The following is a 26,197-nucleotide window of genomic DNA, read 5'->3' as shown; positions in this document are numbered from 1 at the left end:
CTGTATCAAGAGCCCCAATACATACAGTAGTTACCTTATAACACTATTTCCACCATTCAGTGATTACATATTACATAAAAACTGCACTAAACAAAACAGAAAGATATCACCATTGATACCATTACATAATACCGCCACACCATGACCCCTATCAGTACAAGCCTATAACAGAGTGAAGTTACATCCAGTGACTCACCGGAGGCGTCTTCTCCGATCAGAGTCTGTCACCTTTTCTTTTTCTCTCCATCCAGCGTGGGCCACCTTGAAGTCTTCTCCTGGCTGTGAATCTTCTCTCCAGAATCTGCCAGACAAATATTTTAGGCTCCAACACATACAGTAGTTAGGTCCCTTGTACCCCTATACAGTAGTTACACCCCTCCGTGCCCCTACATAGTTACACCCCTCTGTGCCTCCATAGTTTTAAGGTGTCCCTGTAGTATATAGACCCTCATGTGCTCCTCCAGTTATATACAGCCCTCCTGTGCGCTCCCCCATTAGTATATAGCCCTCCTGTGCACTCTCCCCAGTAGTATATAGCCCCCCTGTGCACTCTCCCCAGTAGTATATAGCCCCCTGTGCTCACCCACAATAGTATATATCCCCCCTGTGCTCTCCCCCAATAGTATATAGCCCCCCTATGCTCTCCCACAATAGTATATAGCTCCCCTGTGCTCCCCAATAGTATATAGCCCCTGTGCTCCCCAATAGTATATAGCTAACCTGTGCTCCCCAATAGTATATAACCCCCTGTGCTCCCCCATAGTATATAGCCCCCTGTGCTCCCCCATAGTATATAGCCCCCTGTGCTCCCCAGTAGTATATAGCCCCCTGTGCTCCCCATAGTATATAGCTCCCCTGTGCTCCCCCATAGTATATAGCTCCCCTGTGCTCCCCCATAGTATATAGCCCCCTGTGCTCCCCCAAAGTATATAGCTCCCCTGTGCTCCCCCATAGTATATAGCTCCCCTGTGCTCCCCAATAGTATATAGCTCCCCTGTGCTTCCCAATAGTATATAGCTCCCCTGTGCTCCCCAATAGTATATAGCTCCCCTGTGCTCCCCCATAGTGTATAGCCCCCTGTGCTCCCCCATAGTATATAGCTCCCCTGTGCTCCCCCATAGTATATAGCCCCCTGTGCTCCCCCATAGTATATAGCCCCCTGTGCTCCCCAATAGTATATAGCCCCCGTTCTCCCCCATAGTGTATAGCCCCCTGTGCTCCCCCATAGTATATAGCTCCCCTGTGCTCCCCCATAGTATATAGCCCCCTGTGCTCCCCCATAGTATATAGCCCCCTGTGCTCCCCCAAAGTATATAGCTCCCCTGTGCTCCCCCATAGTATATAACTCCCCTGTGCTCCCCAATAGTATATAGCCCCCTGTGCTTCCCAATAGTATATAGCTCCCCTGTGCTCCCCAATAGTATATAGCTCCCATGTGCTCCCCCATAGTGTATAGCCCCCTGTGCTCCCCCATAGTATATAGCTCCCCTGTGCTCCCCCATAGTATATAGCCCCCTGTGCTCCCCCATAGTATATAGCCCCCTGTGCTCCCCAATAGTATATAGCCCCCGTTCTCCCCCATAGTGTATAGCCCCCTGTGCTCCCCCATAGTATATAGCTCCCCTGTGCTCCCCCATAGTATATAGCCCCCTGTGCTCCCCCATAGTATATAGCCCCCTGTGCTCCCCCATAGTATATAGCCCCCTGTGTTCCCCCAAAGTATATAGCTCCCCTGTGCTCCCCCATAGTATATAACTCCCCTGTGCTCCCCAATAGTATATAGCCCCCTGTGCTTCCCAATAGTATATAGCTCCCCTGTGCTCCCCAATAGTATATAGCTCCCCTGTGCTCCCCCATAGTGTATAGCCCCCTGTGCTCCCCCATAGTATATAGCTCCCCTGTGCTCCCCCATAGTATATAGCCCCCTGTGCTCCCCAATAGTATATAGCCCCCGTTCTCCCCCATAGTATATAGCCCCCCTGTGCTCCCCAATAGTATATAGCCCCCGTTCTCCCCCATAGTATATAGCCCCCCTGTGCTCCCCAATAGTATATAGCCCCCGTTCTCCCCCATAGTATATAGCCCCCTGTTCTCCCCCATAGTATATAGCCCCCTGTGCTCCCCAATAGTATATAGCCCCCTGTGCTCCCCAATAGTATATAGCCCCCGTTCTCCCCCATAGTATATAGCCCCCCTGTGCTCCCCAATAGTATATAGCCCCCGTTCTCCCCCATAGTATATAGCCCCCTGTTCTCCCCCATAGTATATAGCCCCCTGTGCTCCCCAATAGTATATAGCCCCCTGTGCTCCCCAATAGTATATAGCTCCCCCTCCCATATAACATTGAAAAAAACAAACACTGTTACTCACCTAGGTCCACGCGTTCCTCTTCTCTTCCCTCTTGTGGCCGCACTTCCTGCGGTCACAAGAGGCTGCACTCCCCTCACCCTCGCGCCGACGCTCCAGTGACGTCGGGCGCTAGAGGGAGAGTGCGGCCTCTTGTGACCGCAGGAAGTGCGGCCACAAGAGTGACTGACAGGGAGGGAGCCAATGGCTCTCTCTCTGTCAGTGTCGCTGCTGCTGCAGCGCTGAAGCGCCGCAGCAGCAGCGGACGGGGGCAGCGGCGGACGGGGGGGCCCTGCAGGGGGCGCCATGGAGGGGTAAGTAGATTACCCATCCATGGCGCTCCCCCCTGACAGGCTGGTGGCCGGAGCCCTGTGCGACCGCACTGGTCGCACATAGCAACGGCCGGCCTGCTCGGGGGGGCCCCTTTAACCAGTGGGCCCGGTGCACGTGCACCATGTGCCCTCTGGTTAAAGCGGCCCTGCCCCAGTGTGATGATCTCCCATCCCCTCTGTGATGGGATTGATTCTAATGGAGTCACGTCACAGAGGGGAGGCTAGATCATTACACCGGGGGCTGGCCTGCCAGCCTTCAGTGCTTCATGACTGGACAATGCTCGGTAATAGACCGGCACGGAAACTGGGCGGTGGTTCAAAAAAGGACTGCAGCACAGGCATCCCCGCTCCAGCGCTGATGCATTCATGTAGAAAACAAATAAGCAATGTACCTAGTGGTACATTCGCTTTAACCCTTTAAGGACATGGCCCATTTTCGTTTTTACGTTTTCGGTTTTTCCTCCTTGTGTTTAAAAGGCCACAGCACTTGCATTTTTCCACCTAGAAACCCACATGACCCCTTATTTTTTGCGTCACTAATTGTACTTTGCAATTACAGGCTGAATTTTTGCATAAAGTACACTGCGAAACCAGAAAAAAATTCAAAGTGTGGTGAAATTGAAAAAAAAAACGCATTTCTTTTATTTGGGGGAAATGTGTTTTTACGCCATTCGCCCTGGGGTAAAACTGACTTGTTATGCATGTTCCTCAAGTCGTTACGATTAAAACGATATATAACATGTATAACTTATATTGTATCTGATGGCCTGTAAAAAATTCAAACCGTTGTTAACCAATATACGTTCCTTAAAATCGCTCCATTCCCAGGCTTATAGCACTTTTATCCTTTGGTCTATGGGGCTGTGTGAGGTGTCATTTTTTGCGCCATGATGTGTTCTTTCTATCGGTACCTTGATTGCGCATATACGACTTTTTGATCGCTTTTTATTACAATTTTTCTGGATTTGATGCGACCAAAAATGCGCAATTTTGCACTTTGGGATTTTTTTGCGCTGACGCCGTTTATCGTACGAGATCAGGAATGTGATTAATTAATAGTTCGGGCGATTACGCACGCGGCGATAGCAAACATGTTTATTTATTTATTTATTTGTTTACTTTTATTTAAAACCTGGGAAAAGGGGGGTGATTCAGACTTTTATTAGGGGAGGGGGCTTTTTACTATTAACAACACTTTTTTTTTTTTTTTTACACATATACTAGAAGCCCCCCTAGGGGACTTCTAGTATATACACTTGGATCTCTCATTGAGATCTCTGCAGCATAGATATGCTGCAGAGATCCATGAGATCGGCACTCGTTTGCTTTCGGCTGCTGCAGCCGAAAACGAACGAGTGCCGAGCCGAGGACGGCGCCATCTTGGACGCGTCCCCGGCCGGCATCAGTAACGGAGATCGCTCCTCCAGGACAAGGTCCCGGAGGAGCGATCTCCCCCACTAGACCCCAGGGAAACGTTGCCTCCGGTAATCGGAGGCAGCTGTCAACTTTGACAGCTGCCTCCGATTAGCTAATTAGCGGGCACGGCGATCAGACCGTGCCCGCTAATAGCAGCGGTCCCGGGCTACTCGCGGCCCCGCTTTGAAGTGCAAGTGAGGACATATGACGTACGCATACGTCCTATGTCCTTAAGAGGTTAAAGGGGTTGTCCAGCGAAAATCTTTTTCTTTAAAATCAACTGGTGTCAGAAAGTTATATAGATTTGTAATTTACTTCTATTAAAAAAAAATCTCAAGTCTTCCTCTGGCCAAGACAGGAACTGTCTGGAGCAGGAGAGGTTTTCTATGGGGATTCATAGAAAACTGAGACAGAGTTCCTGTCTCGGCCAGAGATGTCAGCAGAGAGCACTGTGTCAGACTGAAAATAAAACATTTCCTGCATCACATTTAGCAGCTAATAAGTATGGGAAGAATTGAGTTTTTTTTTAATAGAAGTAAATTACAAATCTATATAACTTTTTGATACCAGTTGATTTGAAAGAAAAAGATTTTTGCTAGATAACCCCTTTAAAATATATTCACACATAGCATATGCGCTGCATATATGATGCTGTGCTCAGCTATTTCTATTGATTCACACAGCATCAAATCCACAGCAGATACGCTCACTGTGTATATACCCATATAAAGTTGCTTGTCCAATTCCATTGGACCCCTCCAACAAATAGCTTGAATATCCACATCTGGCATAACACTTGTAAACAATGGATAGACATTAAAGTGAAGTACCATCAGGCCTGGGCTGAAGCACTGAAGGCGGGCTGACCCACCCGCAGTGGGAGAAAACCCCCGCCCCTCTATGATACAGCTCTATTAGAATCAAAAGAGCTGTATCTTAGAGGGGCGGGGGTTTCCTCCCACTGGGGGTGGGTCAGTTCGCCTCCAGTGCTTCATCCCAGGCCTGATGGTACAGTCACTTTAAACACTCACTGAAACGTGCTTTATTAGGCTATATCGGCAGGATCTGATATGGTCTGCTGTGATCCTGATATACAGCTGGGAAGAGAACGCAGCAGTGCACATCTCTCCCGGCTATCAATCAAATCCCACTGTTTTACTTCATTATAGTCTGAAGCAAAAAAGTCTGATCTTTGGCCGGCCGAGGGGGGTGAACACTGCCACACTCTCCCCCAGGTTGTATTGTAGGATTGCGATTGTCTGACATTATGTCAAAAGTTATTACAAATGACAATAACCCTTTTAATGTATCTTTATTAGGGTGCGTTCACACCTACAGGATCTGCAGCAGATCTGCAGCAGATTTGATGCTGTGTTCAGTTATTTAAATGAAATCTGCTGCAGAAAATCAGCTGCAGATCCTGTAGGTGTGAACGCACCATTAAACAGTATTATAACTGAGCTAATAATGCCACTCCAAGCACCTTTATGAACTGTTGCTGTAAGGCTCATGGTGTTTCTATTAAATAGGCTTATGTTTTTGCGGTCTTATTTTGTATCATTTTAGAGCCAGTCTCCTGACTGGACGATTTCAGACCCGTTCTGGAGTATACCCGGGAGTGTTTTACCCCAGCTCAGTGGGTGGACTTCCCCTCAGTGAGGTCACCATTGCTGAGGTGCTCCAATCTCGTGGATATGTAACAGCAATGGCAGGCAAATGGCATCTGGGACTAGGAGCTAATGGGACCTTCCTACCCACACGTCAAGGATTTCAGCACTACCTGGGTGTTCCTTATTCACATGATCAGGTACAATATCACATGGCAGGATACAATATCTGTATGGTATCCTATTGTTTATTTACATCCATCTTGTGTGTTTCTTTAGGGTCCATGTCAGAATTTAATATGTTTCCCTCCAAGTACAAAGTGCTATGGAACATGTGACTTAGGGGAGACCCTACTGCCTGTATTTAAAGATGAGAAGATCTTGCAACAACCAGTGAACTTTACTGGACTAGTACCTCTGTATGAACAATTCAGCAAGGAATTTATTCATCAAGCCGTGAACCAAAAGAAGCCATTCTTTCTCTACTATGCGTCACATGTAAGTCTTAATAGATTTGGTAACTTAAAGTGTCCCTGTCGTTATAACTTTCAAAATCGAAATCAGCAGTAGATGTGATATAAAGCAAGTTTGCAATTTACATTCATTATTTTTTTAGTTATGATGGAAAACTTGGTACTTCCTGTTTTTCTCAAAAAACAGGAAACTGAAAACAGGAAGTCCTGTGTGTCCCAGGCCATCTGAGCGCTCACACAGAGAATGCAGTCATGTGATTGATGGACACATTGAGCCGTGACTCTCTGTACTGGCCGGAATTCATGTGTTTAGTCTTTTTTTTTTTTTTTTTAACCAACACAAGTCAGAAAATCTGCCGAATAGACTTGGATTTCTGGTAAGTACAGCTTTGTTTTACAGCATTGTAACAACAACAACAAAAATAATGACTGTATATTGCAAAGTGCTTCATTTCACATCTACTGTTGATTTATATTTTGAAAGTTGTAACGACAGGTACACTTTAAAGAGGCACTACTCCATTTTTTTATTTATTTTTTTGCTTCTAACGTACACATTCGCCACCATTATTCCTGCAGTGTCACCTTTCTCATCACAGCTCTGATGCATTCGTACAAATCATTACAGCATCTGGGTCGTGTAACCTTAAATCAGTCACCAGTCTTGACTTTTAGATTGCAAACTTCATCCTCTCCCTTTCAAATCTGCTATCAATCCCATGATGCAAAGAATCACATGGGCAGCTAGAGCAATTTCTATCTCTGCATGCTGAGAGGACTATGTAAAATAATCCTAATCTCTGTATATCTCTAAATAAGCTAGGAGGCAATAAGTATATAGGGAGGCTGAACTGCCATCAAACCATTATAACTGTGTGATAGGACCTGCATAATCCTCATCAGTGACTAATGGAAGTTTCTGTCACCCTTCTGTGGAGAGCTTGTGTGGAACAGTCCATGCAGCCCGATCATGAGATGACCCCATTGACAGCATGTAATTTCCAGAGGGGTCACCATGAGATCACATGACCCACCTGAAGGAAAGCATTCCAGGCATCTCCTCAAGGAGCAACTAAATTAAGTAATACAAGCATATATATATATATATATATATATATATATATATATATATTAGCAGTAATTGTAAAATTCTAAATTATTCCAGTACCTGCTCACTGGGTTTATTTGCAGTACATTATCTGTTGTTAGAAGACTATCTTCACAAACAGGCTTACTTTACTAGGGTAGAACACTTCAAAAATGATTAATGGAACTATAGAATAATCTATTCTCTAGTCATGTGTATCTTCTTTTTCTTCAGCATACACATTACCCTCAGTTTGCAAGTGCTCGGTATACAGGCCATTCTCCAAGGGGAAAGTTTGGAGATGCTCTTCTGGAATTGGATGGAACAGTGGGGGAGATAATAAAGTCTGTATGGAATATGGGAGTTCAGAACAACACACTCATCATCTTTACTTCTGACAATGGGTACTTCTATCAATGCATATGTAATTGTAATGTTTTTTACCTTTGTTTAGATGTACAATTTTTTTTGCTAATTGTGCTGTTCGAGTATAGCGATTATAAAAGTCATTCTAATTATTACTAAAAGCTAAAACAATGAGCTTGGACAACTAAGAAGTGGATGTTGGTCACGGCCACCTTTTATTGAAATTTGAATAATAAAAATTAGATCATAAAATGTCACATATATAACAAACTTATTAAACCAAACACAAGGGGGTGGGGATTTATAAATATGCCTCTTAGTAAATTTGGCCGTCCGGGTGCCCGAGTTTGCGCCTGGCGCACCAAATCTGCCCCTGCTTTCAGCAGGTGTAGATTTAGATCGTGATTTAAAGGTGTAAATCATGATAAATGAGGCGCAAGAGGAGGGAAATGCCTCCTCCCTGCCTGCCCACCGGGCAAGCGAAGAATAGGGCAGGCGTAAGCCAGGGAGAAGGCGCAGATTCGCCCTTCTCCCTGACATACCGTTTGCTGTATGTCTCAGGCGGAACCTTCATAAATGTCCCCCTAGAATGTTCTTTCTTTCTCTTACACAAAAATTTTTAATTCATAAACACCATTTTTGATAACCTTCATAGGACAAGGCATGCCCTCCCCAACTTAAGAGAATGCAACCAACTGAGCTATATTTATAGATAGGTGTTTAGCTATCCCCATGGCTTCCATTCTCCCATCGAAAAGTGATGAATCAGTGGTGCACATACATGCCCCATCACTCCATTCTTATAGAAACACAAGTCCCCATTCTCGTGTTTGCACAGGGTGCCAGCAGCCAAACCCTCCACAATCAGAAAGTTAGTTACTTTGCAAGTTAAGAATACCCCTTAAATGACAAATGCTGGTAGGAGGTTATGTCAGACTCTTCTATGAATAACCCTAACTTCAGGGTAGATTTAACACAATCAAACAAAAATATGAAGATTAGAAAAAAAGTAGCTAAAATATGCATACAGGTTTTTTGTTTTTTTTCAAGAGCGGTGATGCAAAGAACGTCTATTTTGTCTGTCTGTTTATTAGTGCACTTTAGGCAAGTGAGTGATCATTTGCTTTTCCTCTCTACCAGACCTGAGACCATGCGGAAAGAGAGAGGTGGTAGCTCTGGACTCCTGAAATGTGGCAAAAGTACAACTTATGAGGGAGGCTTAAGAGAACCTGCTATTATGTATTGGGAAGGGAATATAACACCAGGTAAGAAATAACTTTTATTGCCAAAAAAAAGTAAAAAGAGTTGCAGCACGATTATGCATCAATTCTCTCTAAATACCATACACTGGCCCAGATTTATCAGTCTGTCTGAGACTTAAATCTGACACTTTTTTTGTCTCGGACTAATTGCAACCAGTCACAGACCATTTTAAGAAATTAAATCGGAGCTGTGACTGGTTGCTAAATAAACATGTCTGACTTTTGTGTCAGACAGATTGATAAATATGGGCCACTGTATGTAGGCCTTGTAAGAAAAGAACACCCTTAACTTTTATTATAGTGCTTGAAAAGCACTATATTGTAATCCGTATTCTTCTTCTTCTTCTTCTTCTTCCGTTTCTTCTTCCAGCCATTTTTCTGCGCGTAATACAGCCCGAACCGCTTTGTGCACAGACTCCGTTCAAACTGCGTTTCGAAGCCCTCGGCGGTGTGTGGTGTGCTATCTATTTTTCGTTTCGATCGGATTTGTCGTTTTTAAGAAATTTACGTTTAAAGACCCCAAATTTCCCATAGAAAATAATGGCCTATTGCAAATAATGGCCACACTCTAACCGCTAACAGCCAATCACAGCACATATGCAAATAGCTGAGATATAGCAGCCAATAGGAACTCTAAGGTCTTGTCAGGCATGTATCACAACATCCACAGTCACATGTCCACTATTGGCCAATAGAAGATGTAATACATGGAAGGTCTTTAACGATTTTGTCTCACTGACATGAGTAAGATTGTCATGGTAACCGAGCAATGATCTTTACCATTATAAGTAGCGGAGGTCAGTCAGTAAAAAAAGAAGAGCTGAGGCAGCCATGTAGCAGGGACGGTACCCAAGCCGCTTTTAAAGGGACGGTACCCAAACCGCTCTTAAAGGGACGGTACCCAAGCCGCTCTTAAAGGGACGGTACCCAAGCCGCTCTTAAAGGGACGGTACCCAAGCCGCTCTTAAAGGGACGGTACCCAAGCCGCTCTTAAAGGGACGGTACCCAAGCCGCTCTTAAAGGGACGGTACCCAAGCCGCTCTTAAAGGGGCAGTACCCTAGCAGCTCTTAAAGGGACGGTAACCAAGTCGCTGTGTAAGGGGAATTACATAAGTAGCTCTTAAAGGGACCCAAGTCGCTGTAAATGGGTCCCTTTAAGAGCGAAATAGGTCCCTTTAAGAGCAGAATGGATCCCTTTAAGAGCTACCTGGGTCCCTTTAAGAGCAAAATGGGTCCCTTTAAAAGCGACCTGGGTCCCTTTAAGAGCAACCTGGGTCCCTTTAAGAGCAACCTGGGTCCCTCTAAGAGCGACCTGGGGCTCTTTAAGAGCGAAATATGTACCTTTTAAGAGCAAAATGGGTCCTTTTAAGTGCGACCTGGGTCCCTTTCAGAGCCACCTGGGTCCCTTTAAGAGGCACTTGGGTCCCTTTAAGTGCAACGGGGGCCCTTTTAGAGCCACCTGGGTCCCTTTCAGAGCCACCTGGGTCCCTTTAAGAGGCACTTGGGTCCCTTTAAGTGCAACAGGGGGCCCTTTAAGAGCGACCTGGGTCCCTTTAAGAGTGAAATTGTTCCCTTTAAGAGTGACCTGGGTCCCTTTAAGAGTGAAATGGGTCCTTTTAGGAGCAAAATGGGTCTCTTTAAGAGCGACCTGGGTCCCTTTAAGAGCGACCTGGGTTCCGTTAAGAGTGACCTGGGTTCCTTTAAGAGCCAAGGGACCCACGTCGCTCTTAAAGCGACCCAGGTCGCTCCTAAAGGGACCCATGTCGCTCTTAAAGGGACGGGAGCCAAGTTGCTCTTAAAGGGATGGGACCCAAGTCGCTCTTAAAGGGACCCAGTATTAAAGTTAAATGGAAGTCACTGGTAAAGGGGCTCTCTTTTCAAGCACTATGTATTTCCCTGGAAATGCAAATCTAGTTTTGCTAAATACTGTTCCTGTAATCACTTACGATATAATATTGACTCCTTTATTATTGCAAATAAAGTGTGACAGATGTCTGTAATATGTAAGTTTTTTTTTACTTTAGGTTTTTATCTCATGTGGGTAACTTTTTTTTTTTTTTTTTTTAAAGGCTGTGGCCATTGTCATTGGTGTTTTTATTTTTTAATAACTTTGTAGGAGTGACCTCTGAGCTGGCCAGCACTCTGGACATTTTGCCTACAGTAGCATCTATTGCAGGTGCCCCTCTTCCAAAAGTCACTTTGGATGGATATGATCTAAGTAAACTGATTCTTAAAGGCGAAAAGGTAAGAAATCTGAATTATATAGAAGGTTGTTAGCATGTTTATAAGCAGTAAATGTAAGGCTAGATTATGACTTCAGCTCTAAAATTCCTCTGGGCAGCCCAAGGATGATGTATTAACTATGAAAAGAGGTCTCCTTTTTTTTCCCTCCCAGAAACAGATTTCCTTTTTCTCTGTTCATAGTTGTTTGGTATTGTTAAAGGGGTTATCCAGTGCTACAAAAACGTGGCCAGTTTCTTCCAGAGACAACACACTCTTGTCTCCAGTTTGGGTGCAGGTTTTTCAACTTAGTTCCATTAAAGTGAATGGAGCTTAATTACAAACCACACCTGAACTGAAGACAAGAGCGGTGCTGCCTCTGGAAGAAAGTGGCCATATTTGTGTAGCGCTGGATAACCTATTTTTTAGCCCTGTTCAAGCAGCTGTTAGAACATACCAAGTATGCTCTTACAACTGGGAATATGGCTAAACAGCCCTGGGCATCTTCATTAGGGACTTACATGGGCAGCAGGCCCTTTGTGGTAGTGGAGGGACAGTCTTCTTATTTTCTTATAGCCCAAAGACCAAAGACCATCTGATCCATCTAGTCTGCCCTATTTTTTAGCTCCCCTTCCTAAACTAATGGAATATTGTGCTTTCTTGCACTTGTGTTTTAGATTTTTATTAAAATCATTTCACCTTTACCTTATTTTACCCATTCCCGTCAGTAATACGTACATATACGTTCCTACTGCACATACCCTGTGCAGTAGGAATGTATATATACGTTCCTGACTTCAGGGGGTTTGATGTGTGCAGGACCGCTGCAGTGAGAGCGGCCCCGCACACATCAGAGTCCAGGGAGGCAAAGGTAATTGCCGCAGCTGCTTGCCATTAACCCCTTAACCCCTTAAGGACGGAGCCACTTTTCGTTTTTGCGTTTTAGTTTTTTCCTCTATGTGTTTAAAAGGCCATAGCGCTTGCATTTTTTCACCTAGAAACCCACATAAGCCCTTATTTTTTGCGCTACTAATTGTACTTTGCAATGACAGGCTGAATTTTTGCATAAAGTACTCTGCGAAACCAGGAAAAAATTCAAAGTGTGGTATAATTGAACAAAAAAACGCATTTCTTTTATTTGGGGGGTATTTGTTTGTACGCCATTCGCCCAGGTGTAAAACTGACTTGTTATGCAAGTTCCTCAAGTCGTTACGATTACAACGATATATAACATTGTATAACTTTTCTTTTATCTGATGGCTTGTAAAAAAATTCAAACCATTGTTAACAAATATACTTTCGTTAAATTCGCTCCATTCCCAGGCTTATAACGCTTTTATCCTTTGGTCTATGGGGCTGTGTCAGGTGTCATTTTTTGCACCATGATGTTTACTTTCTATCGGTACCTTGATTGCGTATATACGACTTTTTGATCGCTTTTTATTCCATTTTTTCTGGATTTGATGCGACCAAAAATGCACAATTTTGCACTTTGGGATTTTTTGCGCTTACGCCGTTTACCGTGCGAGATCAGTAATGTGATTAATAGTTCGGGCGATTACGCACGCAGCAATAGCAAACACGTTTATTTATTTATTTACTTTTATTTAAAACATGAGGAAACTAATAACACTTTTTTTTTTTTTACACTTATACTAGAAGCCCCCCTGGGGGACTTCTAGTATAAGTACACTGATCTCTCATTAAGATCTTTGCTGTATATTTATACAGCAAAGATCAATGAGATCGGCACTCGGATGCTTTCGGCTGCTGCAGTCATGCGTCCTTAAGTGGTTAAATGCTGCAATCTATAGCGACCGCGGCATTTAAGGTACACAGTGACAAAACAAGCTTCTGTCACTGAGTGTTCGCTTGTGCCGACGGGCGGGGGTAAGTCACTTACCTCCGTCCTGTTGGATCGGCCATCCATGTATAGAGTCTGCTCTCAGGCAGGCTCTATGCAGAGATCGACAATTAACACTGATCTATGCTGTGCTATGGCATAGCATTGATCAGTATATACAATCTAATAATTACATGTTTAAAGTGGAAAAAAAAGTTTTAATAAATTATAAAAAAAAACCTTATAACCCCCCAATAAAAGTTTAAAATACCCCCTTGCCTATTTTAAAAATAAAATATATTAAAAATAAATCAATAAACATATTAAATATCGTAGCGAGTGAAATTGCCCAAACTTTTAAAATATAACATTATTATTCCCGCACGTTGAACGACGTAAACGGGAAAAAAAAAAACACACCAAGATTGCTGATGTTTTTAAAATTATATATCAGAAATAAATTAATAAAAAGCAATCACATTTTTTCTGTTACACCAATATGGTATTAATAAAAACTAGAGATCATGGCACAAAAAAATTACACCCCAACCAGCCCTGTAGGTGGAAAAATAAAAGCGCTATGGCTCTAATAAGGCAGCATGGGGAACATTGCGTTAATTTGACCCGGGCATCAAAGGGCTCTGTCTTGAAGGGGTTAAACCTTCAACATATTTTAGTGGTCACTGGTTTTTTCAAACAATGGCCCCCTTCCTCGTGTCCCACCACCCCCACCCGTGTACCCGTAAGTGTGGTGCGCTATACATACCTGTCACGTGCCGACTCGTCTCCGATCTTCAGTCTGCGATGTCTTCGGACGGCCCAGCCGAATCCCTCCGAGCGTCCTGAGTGCCGGCCGATTATGTGTAGAAATCTACACATAATCTGGAGCAGGTGTAGATATCTCCCACGATTCAAGACTGCTAGCATCATGGAAGCATCCTCCCCGTCCACCTATGAGGCAATTGGCTATTTGCCATGGCAGATTTTTGAGCAAACCGAGCGGTTTACGTGGAAATCTGCATCTTTTCTGTGGCTTACGCTAGTGCATTTGATAAATGTGCCCCACAGAGTTAAATGGCAGAGATATTAAGTTAAAAGGGTAAATATATATATGTATATATATATGTGTGTGTGTGTGTGTGTGTGTGTGTGTGTGTGTGTGTTTGTGTGTGTATATAAAAAATGTATTTATTTTTTTTTGCTAATACATTGCTCTATTAAAGTTATATTGTATTTTACTATACATTACATAGGTGGAGGCTGTCTGACACAGTTGCAATGTCCATCAGACTTTGCAGAGTGGGTGCTCACTATTATCACCACTCGCTTTGCTAGCGTGATCGTGTATAAGAATATACATTACACGGGGGTAAAGGGACCCTGCTCTGCATAGCAGTGTTCGGCAGCGCTAGAACAGAGCAGGGAATCAGGAACTGCAGACAAAACCCTTGATAGCAGCAGAGGATCCGTTTCGTCCCTTACTGCTGCCACACACCAACAGTACATATGTAAATAAAAAACAATACATTTTTTTTTTATGAACATATTACAATATTTGTAATATAACTTTATGGGCAGTTTGAAATGATCACTTTTCCTTTTGATCTATGATTAAATAAGTTCCTGTATTTTCTTCCATGGGGGAGTACTGTAAGATGCCATTGGAAGGCCTTGATAAACAAAAGTCTTGCACATTGTGTGAACATCTATTCTTCATTTAGGGTATGTTCACACTGAGTAAATCAGGCCCCTCCGCTGCCACCGCTCTCCGCTTAAAGAAGTGACATGTCACTTCTTTGACTGGAGAGTGGCGGTAGTGGAGGAACGCATGCTTTCCAATAGACAGGCTATTGTACACTGAGACAGGTGTCTGCCGCAGAATTCCGCCTGATTTATTTAGTATGAACATACCCTTACAATAGGCATTTTTTTCAGCTGTTTCAATAAAGGGGTAGTGCGGCGGTAAACTATTATTCACAGAATAACACACATTATAAAGTTATACAACTTTGTAATGTATGTTATGTCTGTGAATGGCCCCCTTCCCCGTGTCCCACCACCCCCACCCGTGTACCCGGAAGTGTGGTGCGCTATACATACCTGTCACGTGCCGACTCGTCTCCGATCTTCAGTCTGCGATGTCGTCTTCGGACGGCCGGGCCGAATCCCTCCGAGCGTCCTGGGTGCTGGCCGCCCGCTTCAGCGTCATCGGCTGCTCAGCCGCGATTGGCTGAGCATAACTGCTCAGCCAATCGCGGCTGATGACGCGGCTATGTATAGCACACCACACTTCCGGGTACACAGGTGGTGGTGGGACACGGGGAAGGGGGCCATTCACAGACATAACATACATTACAAAGTTGTAAAACTTTGTAATGTGTGTTACTCTGTGAATAATTCTTTACCACTGCACTACCCCTTTAACCCAGAAAAATAGCTCTAAAGTATTGGCCACTAGTTCTTTTGTTTCCCTGCAAACTCTGTCTCTAGTAACAGCTAGATCAGGACAGAACACCTGCTTGCAGGACACCTTACAGAGCCAGTGTGTCAGTAACTCTCCACATGGCAGGATGCTGATGTCAATCATTTAACCACTTAAATGCTGTGATCATGGCTCACTGATCTATCATCCACGGAGTCTGGCACCTCAGTTGCCATAGTAACCAGTCTTTACTAGGCCTCTGTACCAACCATAGTATCTCTGCTGAGGCTCTACCGGCAGAGAACCACTCTAATTAATCAGTGCTATGCTGTCCCCAAGGAGGACTTAAGTGTGAAATTTTTTTTAAAAAGTGGGAAAAAAAAAAAAATAAATTAAAAAAAAAAAAAATATATATATATATATATATATATATATATATATAGTGTGTAAATATTGTAATAGGAGTTTGCTACTCAACATCTCTTTTCCCTTTTTCTTATGATTTTGGTCACCTTTATCTATAAAAAAAAAATATATAAAATGCAATCAAAAAGTCCCATCGACCCCAAAATATTTCTGATAAAATCTACATATCAAGGTACAAAAAAGCCCTTATATATAGCCTCCTAAATGAAAAAATAAAAATATCAGCCATTTTAGTCCATTTAATTTTTGTAGAAGTTAAAATTAAAAACAAAAAATAGTAAAATGAAGCAAACGTATAAATTGAGCTTCATTGTAAATTTAGTGACCCACAGAATATGGATACCATGTAATTTTTACCGTAAAATACAAAAAAAAAATTTCTGATTTCGCAATACAATTGGTTCCACCAAAAGAAGCCCTCATGTATCTGTAGAATAAAAATAGAGCTATGGCTTATAGAAGGTGAGGAGCAAAAGATAAAATGAATATTGGTGATTAAGGGGTTAAAACCTAAGCTTACTGCAGTGTTTTTTTCTTTGCACAGTTCATTTAAATAGAAATGACTTGGACAGAGTTGCTGACTCATTACTGGTACTGTAGGTTACATTGTGTCAATGTTCTTTTCCAGTTTGTTTATTTGAAAGTCTACTGTCCCCACAACAGTAACAATTACCTCCCAGTTGGACTTCTGTCCTGTAACTAAGAACACACGAATGCCTACTGCTTCTGCAACAGTTCTCTGAGCAATGAAGATATCTTAAATTACACTAGGCTAACATCCCACAGCTAGCACTAAGCGAGTTTATAATGCCATAAACTATATACAATATTAACCTTTTAACCCCATGGAAACCAGCCTATTATGGGCCTTAATGACCAATCTTTTTTTTTTTGCCATATTTTTGTTGTTTTTCTGCTGACATTGCTGTCTGGTTTTGTGTGTAAGCTGCATCTATTAATGCAAATTTTAGGGTACAAATTATGTAGGTAATTTTTTTTTTTTTTTTGTGGTAGAGGATGGAAAAAAATTACTTATCATTATTTTTGGGGTCTTTGTTTGATGGTGTTCACTGTAAATAAATAAATAACATAACTATTCCCTGGGTTGATATGTTTATGGTGACACCAAATTTATAAAGGGTAATTTTTTTCATGCTAATTTTGCACTGGGAAAACTTTAAACTTTACTTTATGTGGTGCATAAATGAACTTCAGTATGAATAAATGAGTATTTGTGACCATTGACATTGGGCACTTGTTCTAAGTAAGAACCAGATTCGAAGTAAGAACCAGAAAACTAGGGGGCATCATAAAAAAAACATAACAGCAATGGCTACATACCGGATTGTCCATGGCCGCCCACTGTGTCCATTATGAGCGCCATTGTCACTGATAGGCAATAGTAGCTCTCTGACAAGGACAAGCTTCTCTACAACAGAACCGTGCAGGCTGGTATCCCGCAGTGCGCCAGGTCCATGTTGCGTCAAGTGGCGTCATCAGTCTGCTTCTCAGTCCAGACAGTCATGTGCTGCGGCCCGAGAAGTAACCAAGGAAAGTCAGACGCTATGGGATCCCGTTGGGAGTCGTGACACTGCCACTTTAAGTATACCTAGAAGCTGCGGCCGCACACCTTCTGGGGATGCACCGTTCACTTTGATGATCTGTCCACTCACTGGTTGAGCGTGCGGAACAATAAAGTAAACAGACAGAATGTAGAGGCAGGAACTATTAGCGGCCTGCTCCTACATTCAATCCCATAGGCTGCCGGAACTTCATGCCTGCAGCCTATAGGTCGCCGGGACGTCATCACGCCTGCCGGAGGATCCATCCCTGCGGCTTGGTTGCAGCCAGAAGAAGTAGAAGAGCTGCTCCCTGTATACACACAGCCTGGATTAGGTGAATATGATGTGATTTTTTTATTTTATTGGTGCACAGCAGGTGGGGAGCTTAGAAGAATGGGGGACATTATTAGCACTGACAAAGCAGGGGGTACAATAGTACTGTGAGGCACAGCATGGGGGGCATTATTTCTACGAGGGGCAGAGCAGGAAATACATTATTGCTATGAGGGGGCACGGCATGGGGGGCATTAGTAATATGGAGGCCACAGCAGGGGGAATTTTTACTGAGGGGAACAGCATGGTGGACATTATTACGATAAACAGCACAGTAGGGGTATATTGCTATGGATGGCACATCAGGGGGCATTATTACTATGGGGGAACAGCAGGGGCATTATTACTATGGGGGAAGCAGGGGGGCTATTACTATGGAGGGCTCAGCAGTGGGGGCATAGCAGGGGTCATTATTACTATATGGAGGGCACATTAGGGGGCATTATTCCTATATCAGGGGCATCATTACTCTGTGGGGGCAAAGCAGGGGGAATTTTTGTTGTATGAGGGGCACAGCAGGTGGCATTATTAGTATATGAGGGAAATGCAGGGGATCCAACATACAGGGGGCAACCCACATACCTACTTGTTTTACTGCACATAACAACAAACAGTGAAATTACTACTGTCCCTATAGGAGGGAGAAAGGGAAGAAAATTGCTAGAAATGTGTGGAGCCTAAGATGTTTGTCTGGCAGGGTCTGAAGAGATGACATGTAGCTGGAAGAAATTGTCATGGAAGCCTGGGCTGTATGGAGAGGAAAAGGGAAAGTGACACCTCAGGTCAAAGAAGACGTCCCCTGTAAGTCACTGAATGGCGGTTTTTGTATTTTGTGGAACATTATTCAGTAGGGGTGCCCCAAGCTAAAAAAAAATTCCAAGCGGTGCCCTGAGGTGCGAAAGGTTGGAAAGCACCAGTAACGTAGCTACCATAGAGGCAGGGTATGCAGCTGCTATAGGGCCCATGGGGGAGGGGGGCCCAGGGATGCACAAGTAAGATGAGAGCCTCCTGTATCCTTCTGCTTAACCCCTTATGTTCTGCAGTGTGTAAGTGACACAATGTTTACCTACATGCTGCAACCCAAAAAAAAAGGTTAACAAGCAGAAGACAAAGAGATATTTTCTTCACTGCACTGATAACCCCTGACCCCTGTTCTGGCTGCCTGCCGCAATCAAGTAGGAAAATGTGCAAGACTCCATGAAGAGGTCAGGGGTTAGGGGTTATCAGTACACGGGCAATAAAGAAGATATCTCCTTGTCTTCTGAACATTGGGTCACTTACACACTGCAGTACATAATGGGTTAAGCAAAAAGTCTGCTTTTGCACCTATGTATTTAACTATAAGGGCTCCTAATGGGCCCTTATAGTTAAAAAGAGTGACCTAACAGAGCAAGCAGCCATTGTCTCTCTGCTCTGCCAGTCACTCTTGTGGCTGCAGGCAGGATTCTGCCTCTGGCCACAAGACATTTTATTTTTTGGCCACATCACTGTGTGTGTGTGTGTGTGTCTGTATGTATGTATAATATATATTGCACTGATCTAGAGTTCCTGGTATTTGCTCAGTTGGTAACATTATTAAAACCCCCAAATCCTTCTGGCGCTCATCTAGGTGACTGGATACACTGTGTTTGAGAAATCCACTATTTGCGTTAAAGCAATAAAGTGACGGGATTGAAGATTAAATCGGAGAGGATTCTTCTGAGTCAATGAATTTAAAGAATTGTACATTATGCCCTAAGTTCAGACAGCATAGGCATCCCCGCTTCCCACATCACATAATTTCCCCTTTTTCCCTCGTGGGGAACCAAGTGCCCTCTACTTTAAGGTCTCTCTGTTTACGGAGGAGACTGGGTGCTAGAATGTCTTTTTAAAGTCTTCCTTCTCCTGAATGTAATTTGAGGTTTGCAGGGCATGAGAATTTTTCATAACGGGTCTAACCGCAAAATTCGCCAGTGTTTTTCCAAAATGGTATGAATCTGGACCCTTGATTGTTCCTTGTAGTCCTGGGTGCTGGTACAGTTTTTTCAAATCTGCCTTTATTCACTATAGGATACGTTCTTAACCCAGTTACTATAATGCGCTCTATGATCATTTAAAAAGCTGTATCAACATTTTTAAAGTGAGTTCTCTTAACTATGTCACCATCTTGTATTAAAACCTCAAGATCTTAAAAAAAAAAGGGTGGTGTAAACTGGAGCCCACAATTGTTTACATTAAGGCTATCAATGTACTATCATGTGGGCTTCTCCTTCCTGGAGTATGCCAGGGAAAAAGTGCATTCTTTTTGCAAATTACCTGGTTTGCCCAAAAACCTGCATAATTTTTCTGGCATACGCATGGCTCACCTAATAGACGGACAGTGGCAAGGCATGGTGGTAGGAGGTATGGCCTCTTCTTGCATCTGACATATCACGGTTTACACCTGCTTGCAGGTGTAAATGATGGCAGGAATCTGCTTCTGCTCTGGAGCAGAGGTAGATTTCTGTCCCTATGCAGCAGCCACAGATCCACCATATTTACTAGGAGTGTGTCTCTAAGGCTGGGTTCACACTGCATTTTTGCTGTCCATTCAACTGATCAGTTTTTAAATGGTCACTTTTAAAGTACACAAAAAGGTGGTCAACCATGTTTTTGGGTACATTAAAAACAAATAAAAACAGTTCCAATTTGATTTTTTTTTTTTTGGTCAATGGAGAAATGGATCCAAATGGGGCCTAGGGGTGGGGATTAATGGAAGACTAGCGTACAGGTGAGCTTACAGGTATGCCGTCTTAATAAATTCCCCCCATGGTTTCCAGGTAAAACATAATCATGTGTTTTGTGTTCTTCAGAGTCCAAGGAACACTTTTTACTATTATCCACCATCAATTGATTCAACCAGAGGGATCTATGCCCTTAGGATGGGGAAATACAAGGCTCATTTCTATACACAAGGTAATTTTTTTTTCTTTTATATTATGATATCATGTGTTCACTAGTTAAAGGCCATTTTATTTTATATAGAAGTACCATGGCAGTCAATAAACATAGATAACGACATCACTACCACAGGCATGATGGATGTACTGATCTACAGAGTAAGTGAGCAAATGGCAAGATACCAGAAAACATAACAAAGATGTAGGATTGATACTGTTATCACTGAATGGGGAGAGGGGAGTAAGCCGCTGCCAGACTCCCCTAGCAGTGGATTATCCTCCCTGAGAACAAAGAGTGTTGATTCTATGCATGTTGAAATCCAAGTGCCTAATTCTTCTTTCCCCCAACATCTGTTAATGGAGGGTTAGGAGGCTTCCATACACATTAGATGGTCCACTGCTGAATTTCTGCTGAAATTATGTGGATAACAGGTATTAAACAGTATATGCTTGATGTCATTGCCAAGCTAGTTGCAAGATAGGGATGCAGAGCAGATAGAATACATGCAATGCATAATTTCATTCCCTTGCTTGAATGTCTGAAAGTTAGGGTACTATTAGATGGGACGGTGGCGGCCCGATCAATAGTGTAAACAAGCACCGATCTGCTAGATTTGGGCTCATTTACTGAGCCTATTACACGGCTGGATAATCGTTTAGCAAGGGCTGCATGGAAATTGTTAGCAATGCCTGTGCAGCCCTTGCCTTAAACTGGCATACATTGCTTCTCCACGCTCCCAGCCTTCTCCTGCCCTCTGCTTTCACTCCCAGCGCCACAGCTGTAGCTTTAAAGCGGTCTCTAAGCTGACAGGCTACTCGGCCAATCACTGGCTGGGACCTTTGCGGCCAGTGATTGGCTGAAAGGCCTGTCAGCTTAGAGACCACCTTGAAGCTGCTGCAGCAGCGCTGGGGGTGAAAACAGAGGGCAGGAGAAGGCTGGGAGCGTGGAGAAGTAATGTATGTCAGTTTATTTAATCATTAGCCGCCGGATGATTATCACTCCATGTAATAGGGCCCTTATATGTGCAATTCCTTAATTTATAAGTGATGATTCACAAAAAAACACATTTGGACTTTAAAGTTTTCATATTTTTCAAAAACTATAACATGCCCTCTGGCCTTTTTATTGTTTGCATTTTGTAATTGTTGTATTTTTAATGATATTTAGTGGTACCTATTCAGTTTTTTTTTCCTACAAGAGGGTGGAAATGGGGAAATCTCTTCATTTTTAATTTATTTTTCACCATGCAAGATAAATGTCATTTTATTTATCAATTGATTCAACTGTACAGAGGCCGGATTCAGAGTTATCCCTGATCAAGCAGGGCCAAGATGTCAGATGTAATGCACAGTAATAAACAGAAGGCTCAGACTCGTCTCCTAAGCTTTTGTCATCAATGCACCATTAATATTCGGCAGATTGTGTTAGCCCCTTGGCAGTAGCACTGTGTATATAGCAGATGTCTATATAGGATTAAAAAATAAGTCCTTTTTATTTTTAGAGCTCCAAAAGTACTTATGCAAACCTAAGGTGTCTCCACAGTTAGGAACTGCAACAAAAAAAACCCTGTGTGTAGTCTGATCCTGCTGCACTATTCACGTCCATCTGTTCTCTACTTCTTGCTAATGTACTGATGTCTTATTCCTTGAAACCTATCCTTAACTCTTGTCTTGTTTTTACCTATCCCCAAAGGAGCATTTCACAGTGAGACAACTCCTGATCCGGACTGCCACATCACTGCACTGCTGACTGAACATAACCCGCCACTGCTGTTTGATCTTGACACAGATCCTGCTGAGAACTACAACTTACTGAAAGCGGTTATCCCTAAAGACCTAGAACCAATTGTAAATGCAATCCAGAATGAGCGGGAAAGATTCCTGAAAAGTATGACTTATGCAGAAAGCGAGATTAACAAAGGCAAAGACCCTTCATTAAGACCATGTTGCAACCCAGAATGCACTCCTAAGCCAAATTGTTGCCACTGTTAATTCAGTAATTTTTTTTTTTTTTTTTAATGCGCCTGTCATTTGTCTGTCCAATGGGAGGGTTCAATTTATAACCAGTCAAACACAAGGATATAAGTCATTCTATGTTTTGTTTTGTTTTTTCACACATGCAGTTTTGAAACCGTTTTTGGTGTTGTTTATAGCTTTTTGAACTATATCCTAGATACAAAAGAGCATCTTTCCTTTTACAAATTTCTTCCCTTATGATCCATTTCTTCCTATATCAAAATGGCATAAGAACTATACGTGTTAATCATTCCTAACTGGAATTTTTCATACGACCGTTACTGATTGCTGCAAACCCCATTTATTTCAGTAGAAAGTAATTATGTATGTATGGCCACCTTTCTAAAGAGCCAGGGAATGGGACCTACTCTGTGGCTGAACCCCAACCAGTATGACACTTAAGGGTATGTTCACACTGCGTAAATCAGGCCGAATTCTGCGGCGGAACCTTCCCGCCTGCCTCAGTGTGCCATAGCATGTCTATGGGAGAATGCGTACTCCTCTGCTGCCGCTGCTCAAAGTAGTGACCTGTCTTGTGAAAAGACGTGGCTTCTCTATGGGAAAGCATGAGCTCTCCCATAGAGAAGCAGTGTCACACTGAGGCAGGCGGGATTCTCCACCGCGGAATTCTGCCGGATTTACTAGTTAACATACCCTAACGTGGCGCATTGACAGTCTGTGCTGGAACTTGTCCTCCAACTGAATTGAGCACACAGGGTGTGCAGGTCATCTAATGTTAGTTATGGTGAGTTTTTAGTTTTCATCTTGGCACAAATAATATGTAGGCATAGACTGCATACTTCAACTACATATGCCAACTAGATAAAAAAAAGTGAGCCAGTCACGTAAAAGGTTTGTAACTTCAGTATTAGCCATGTGCTTGGATAATATTTGGACATTTCCAGTGACTTCAGAATGCAAAATCTGTTAAATTGACATTCACTGTTGGCTAGAGGGCCTGTATACTGTTTATTTGGTTAGGTGACTAGTATGCCTTAAAGTGACACTGTCACCCTCTTTTTGAATTATGACTTCTCTACACAAGTGTAAAGGGTAAATTTAGCAGTTTTCATGCCTTATTTTATATCATACATCATGGTGCTTGCTCCAGTAAAAAGTGATCTTCTATAATTTGCACATTGTGCCACCTGGGCGGGGCTTCTCAACTGAAGTGCCACTTAGCCCCTCCCACAACAATATTGTAGACCCTTCCCCCTGTGACACATCGCAGTCTAGGCCACGCCCCCTATGACCATTGGGACGGCCTAAAGGTCTAGGCCCCACCCCCTCTAGGTTGGCCCATACCAAAGGCAGTCAAGGGCCTATGTGTGATAACGTCACAGATGGGGAAATGCCTACAGTGGTGATATGGACGTGGCAAAGTGGTGCTGTGGCCATGAAGCCCCACCCAGGTAGCACAATCCACAGATGATAAAGATCACTTTTTACTGGAACAAGCACTATGACATACAATATAAAATAAGGTATGAAAACGGCAAAATGTACTCTTTACTCCTGTGTAGAGAAGTCATAATGCAAAAAGTGGGTGACAGTGTCACTTTAAAGGGGCACTATGAGCAGGTTCAGGCCAGTGAACCTGCTGATATCAGCCAGCAAGCTCTTTACCTTAAGTTTGCACTGCTGTTATTCTTATTTCTGTCTGTTATGGTATAGTGGCGCATTTTGATTATTGCCCATTTGCTAATCTATGGGTTTTGGAGCATTTTGGGCGCTCCTTGTCTGCCTGGAGCACTCCCTCGGCCCGCCTAGCCTGCCACCTCCCGGCCTACCCACTATGCATGGTCATATATGCATAATTAGGCTGCCTGTAACTGCGCATGTGCAGGAAGCTGCCTGTAACAAGCAGCCTAACTATGCATATATGAATTTGCATAGTGGGTGTGCCAGGAGGGGGGCAGGCTAGGTGGGCCAAGGGGGTGCTCCGGGTGGATGGGAATGCCCAGAATGCTCTGCACCTGTGGATTAGCATATGGGCAATTATCAAACAGCGGCACAATATCAGACCCCACAGTAATAAGAATAACAGCAGTGCAATCCTAAGGGAGCGGCTGGCTGATATCAGCAGGTTCATAAACAATGTTTTATATGTACGTTAATGCTCCATTCTTGTACAAAGACACTAAAAGCTCTTTGGCCAATAAACAAAATTGTCTTGAAATTTGGTACATTTAAAGCTAATACTGTAATAACTATGTACTTACATCTCTAATAACAAATATTTATGAAACACAAATAATAAAATGACATGTCTTGTGTATCAGCACGGTCCATTTTTTTCATGAAAACTTTTAATAATTAAATTAAGATTAATTAAATTAAGATTCATTTATTGTTTTTTAAAGACAAAAATAATAGTTTCCGGTTACATTTTATTAAAGGGGTACTCCAGTGAAACTAAATTGTTTTTACATCAACTAGTGTCAAAGTTATACAGATTTGTAAATTATTTCTGTTTAAAAAGCTCAAGCCTTCCAGTACTTATCAGCTGCTGTATGTCCTGCAGGAAGTTGTGTATTTCCAGTCTGACAAGGTGCTCTCTGCTGCCACCTCTGTCCGTGACAGGAACAGAACAGGTTTTCTTACTGCTTTGGACAGTTGCTGCCACAGACAAGAGGTGGCAGCATATAGCTCTGTCAGTATTTGGCTAGGTTCACACATGTTTAACAGCGTCCGTTGCATGCAACGGATGCTGTTAAAGAGCCGGCCACCGGGCTACACTCAGCCCCTACCTGCAGCCGATACCTCCATATCGGCTGCAGGCACGTTCTTTTTTTCACAGTTTATTTGCAGGCATCGGTGGCTGTGCCCGCAAATCAATTAGCCATTAACTCCAATGCAATGTGCGGCCGCGCTGCACATTGCGTTGTGTGAACAGCTGATGTTTGACAGGCACATTATTCTAACGCCTGTTCTAAAGATCGGGCGTTAGAATAACGATGTGAGAACACAGCGGGCGACATTGCATTGACGTCAATGCAATGCCGCCCCTGCAGTAAAGAACGGACGCTGAGGCAATTGCAAACAGCGTCCGTTCTTTACTTAAAAAGAACTTTGTGTGAACATAGCCTTTCTGTGTTTTTACCCACTCCTGGTTTTGGTTAAAATACAGACCAAAATACTAAGCAAAAATACTGTGTGTGAACACAGCCTAAAAGTGCGTGCTTTTCTTAAAACAAAAAAAAAAATCATAAACCTTTATGGGATCGATCTTTTTGCACAAATACTAAAAAGGTTGTAGGTGTAGACGTTCTCCATACATGCGTTTGAATCTTTACAAGCTGAAAGTATACCTTTGTACTGTATATATTTATTATTTATACACCTATTAGGCTGGCTTCACACTGCCTTAAAATCTCATGGCTTTTCTTTGTTTTGCAAAAACTCCAGCAGCCAGATGTTAGCTGGAAGTTTATTATCTGCCTTACACACATGGTGTTTTTTGGGGTGGTGGTTTTCTCTCCTTCTCTTTTTTTTTTTTTTTTTTTTTTAGGCAATGCAATATGCATGACAAGAAAAACACTGTGAGCCACATTGGTGTTTTTTTGGG

At 43.0% G+C, this 26,197-nt stretch overlaps 1 protein-coding gene across 1 annotated transcript in view; it reads left to right on the top strand.

The window, feature by feature from the left end:
* The window catches only part of ARSA (arylsulfatase A), a 24,975-nt gene extending 1,309 nt beyond the window's left edge, over positions 1–23,666 (top strand). Inside the window, exons 2-8 of the mRNA XM_069956298.1 lie at positions 5,661–5,901; positions 5,981–6,199; positions 7,496–7,665; positions 8,768–8,892; positions 11,006–11,133; positions 20,527–20,629; positions 22,307–23,666. Of these exons, the coding sequence (XP_069812399.1) occupies positions 5,661–5,901; positions 5,981–6,199; positions 7,496–7,665; positions 8,768–8,892; positions 11,006–11,133; positions 20,527–20,629; positions 22,307–22,605 (1,285 nt within the window). The 3' untranslated portion in view covers positions 22,606–23,666. The remainder of the gene's footprint in view (positions 1–5,660; positions 5,902–5,980; positions 6,200–7,495; positions 7,666–8,767; positions 8,893–11,005; positions 11,134–20,526; positions 20,630–22,306) is intronic.
* Positions 23,667–26,197: the final 2,531 nt, after the last annotated feature.

Source organism: Dendropsophus ebraccatus, chromosome 1 (genome assembly GCF_027789765.1).
Source record: "Dendropsophus ebraccatus isolate aDenEbr1 chromosome 1, aDenEbr1.pat, whole genome shotgun sequence".
Taxonomy (NCBI): domain Eukaryota; kingdom Metazoa; phylum Chordata; class Amphibia; order Anura; family Hylidae; genus Dendropsophus; species Dendropsophus ebraccatus.
This window is presented reverse-complemented; position numbering and strand designations above follow the sequence as displayed.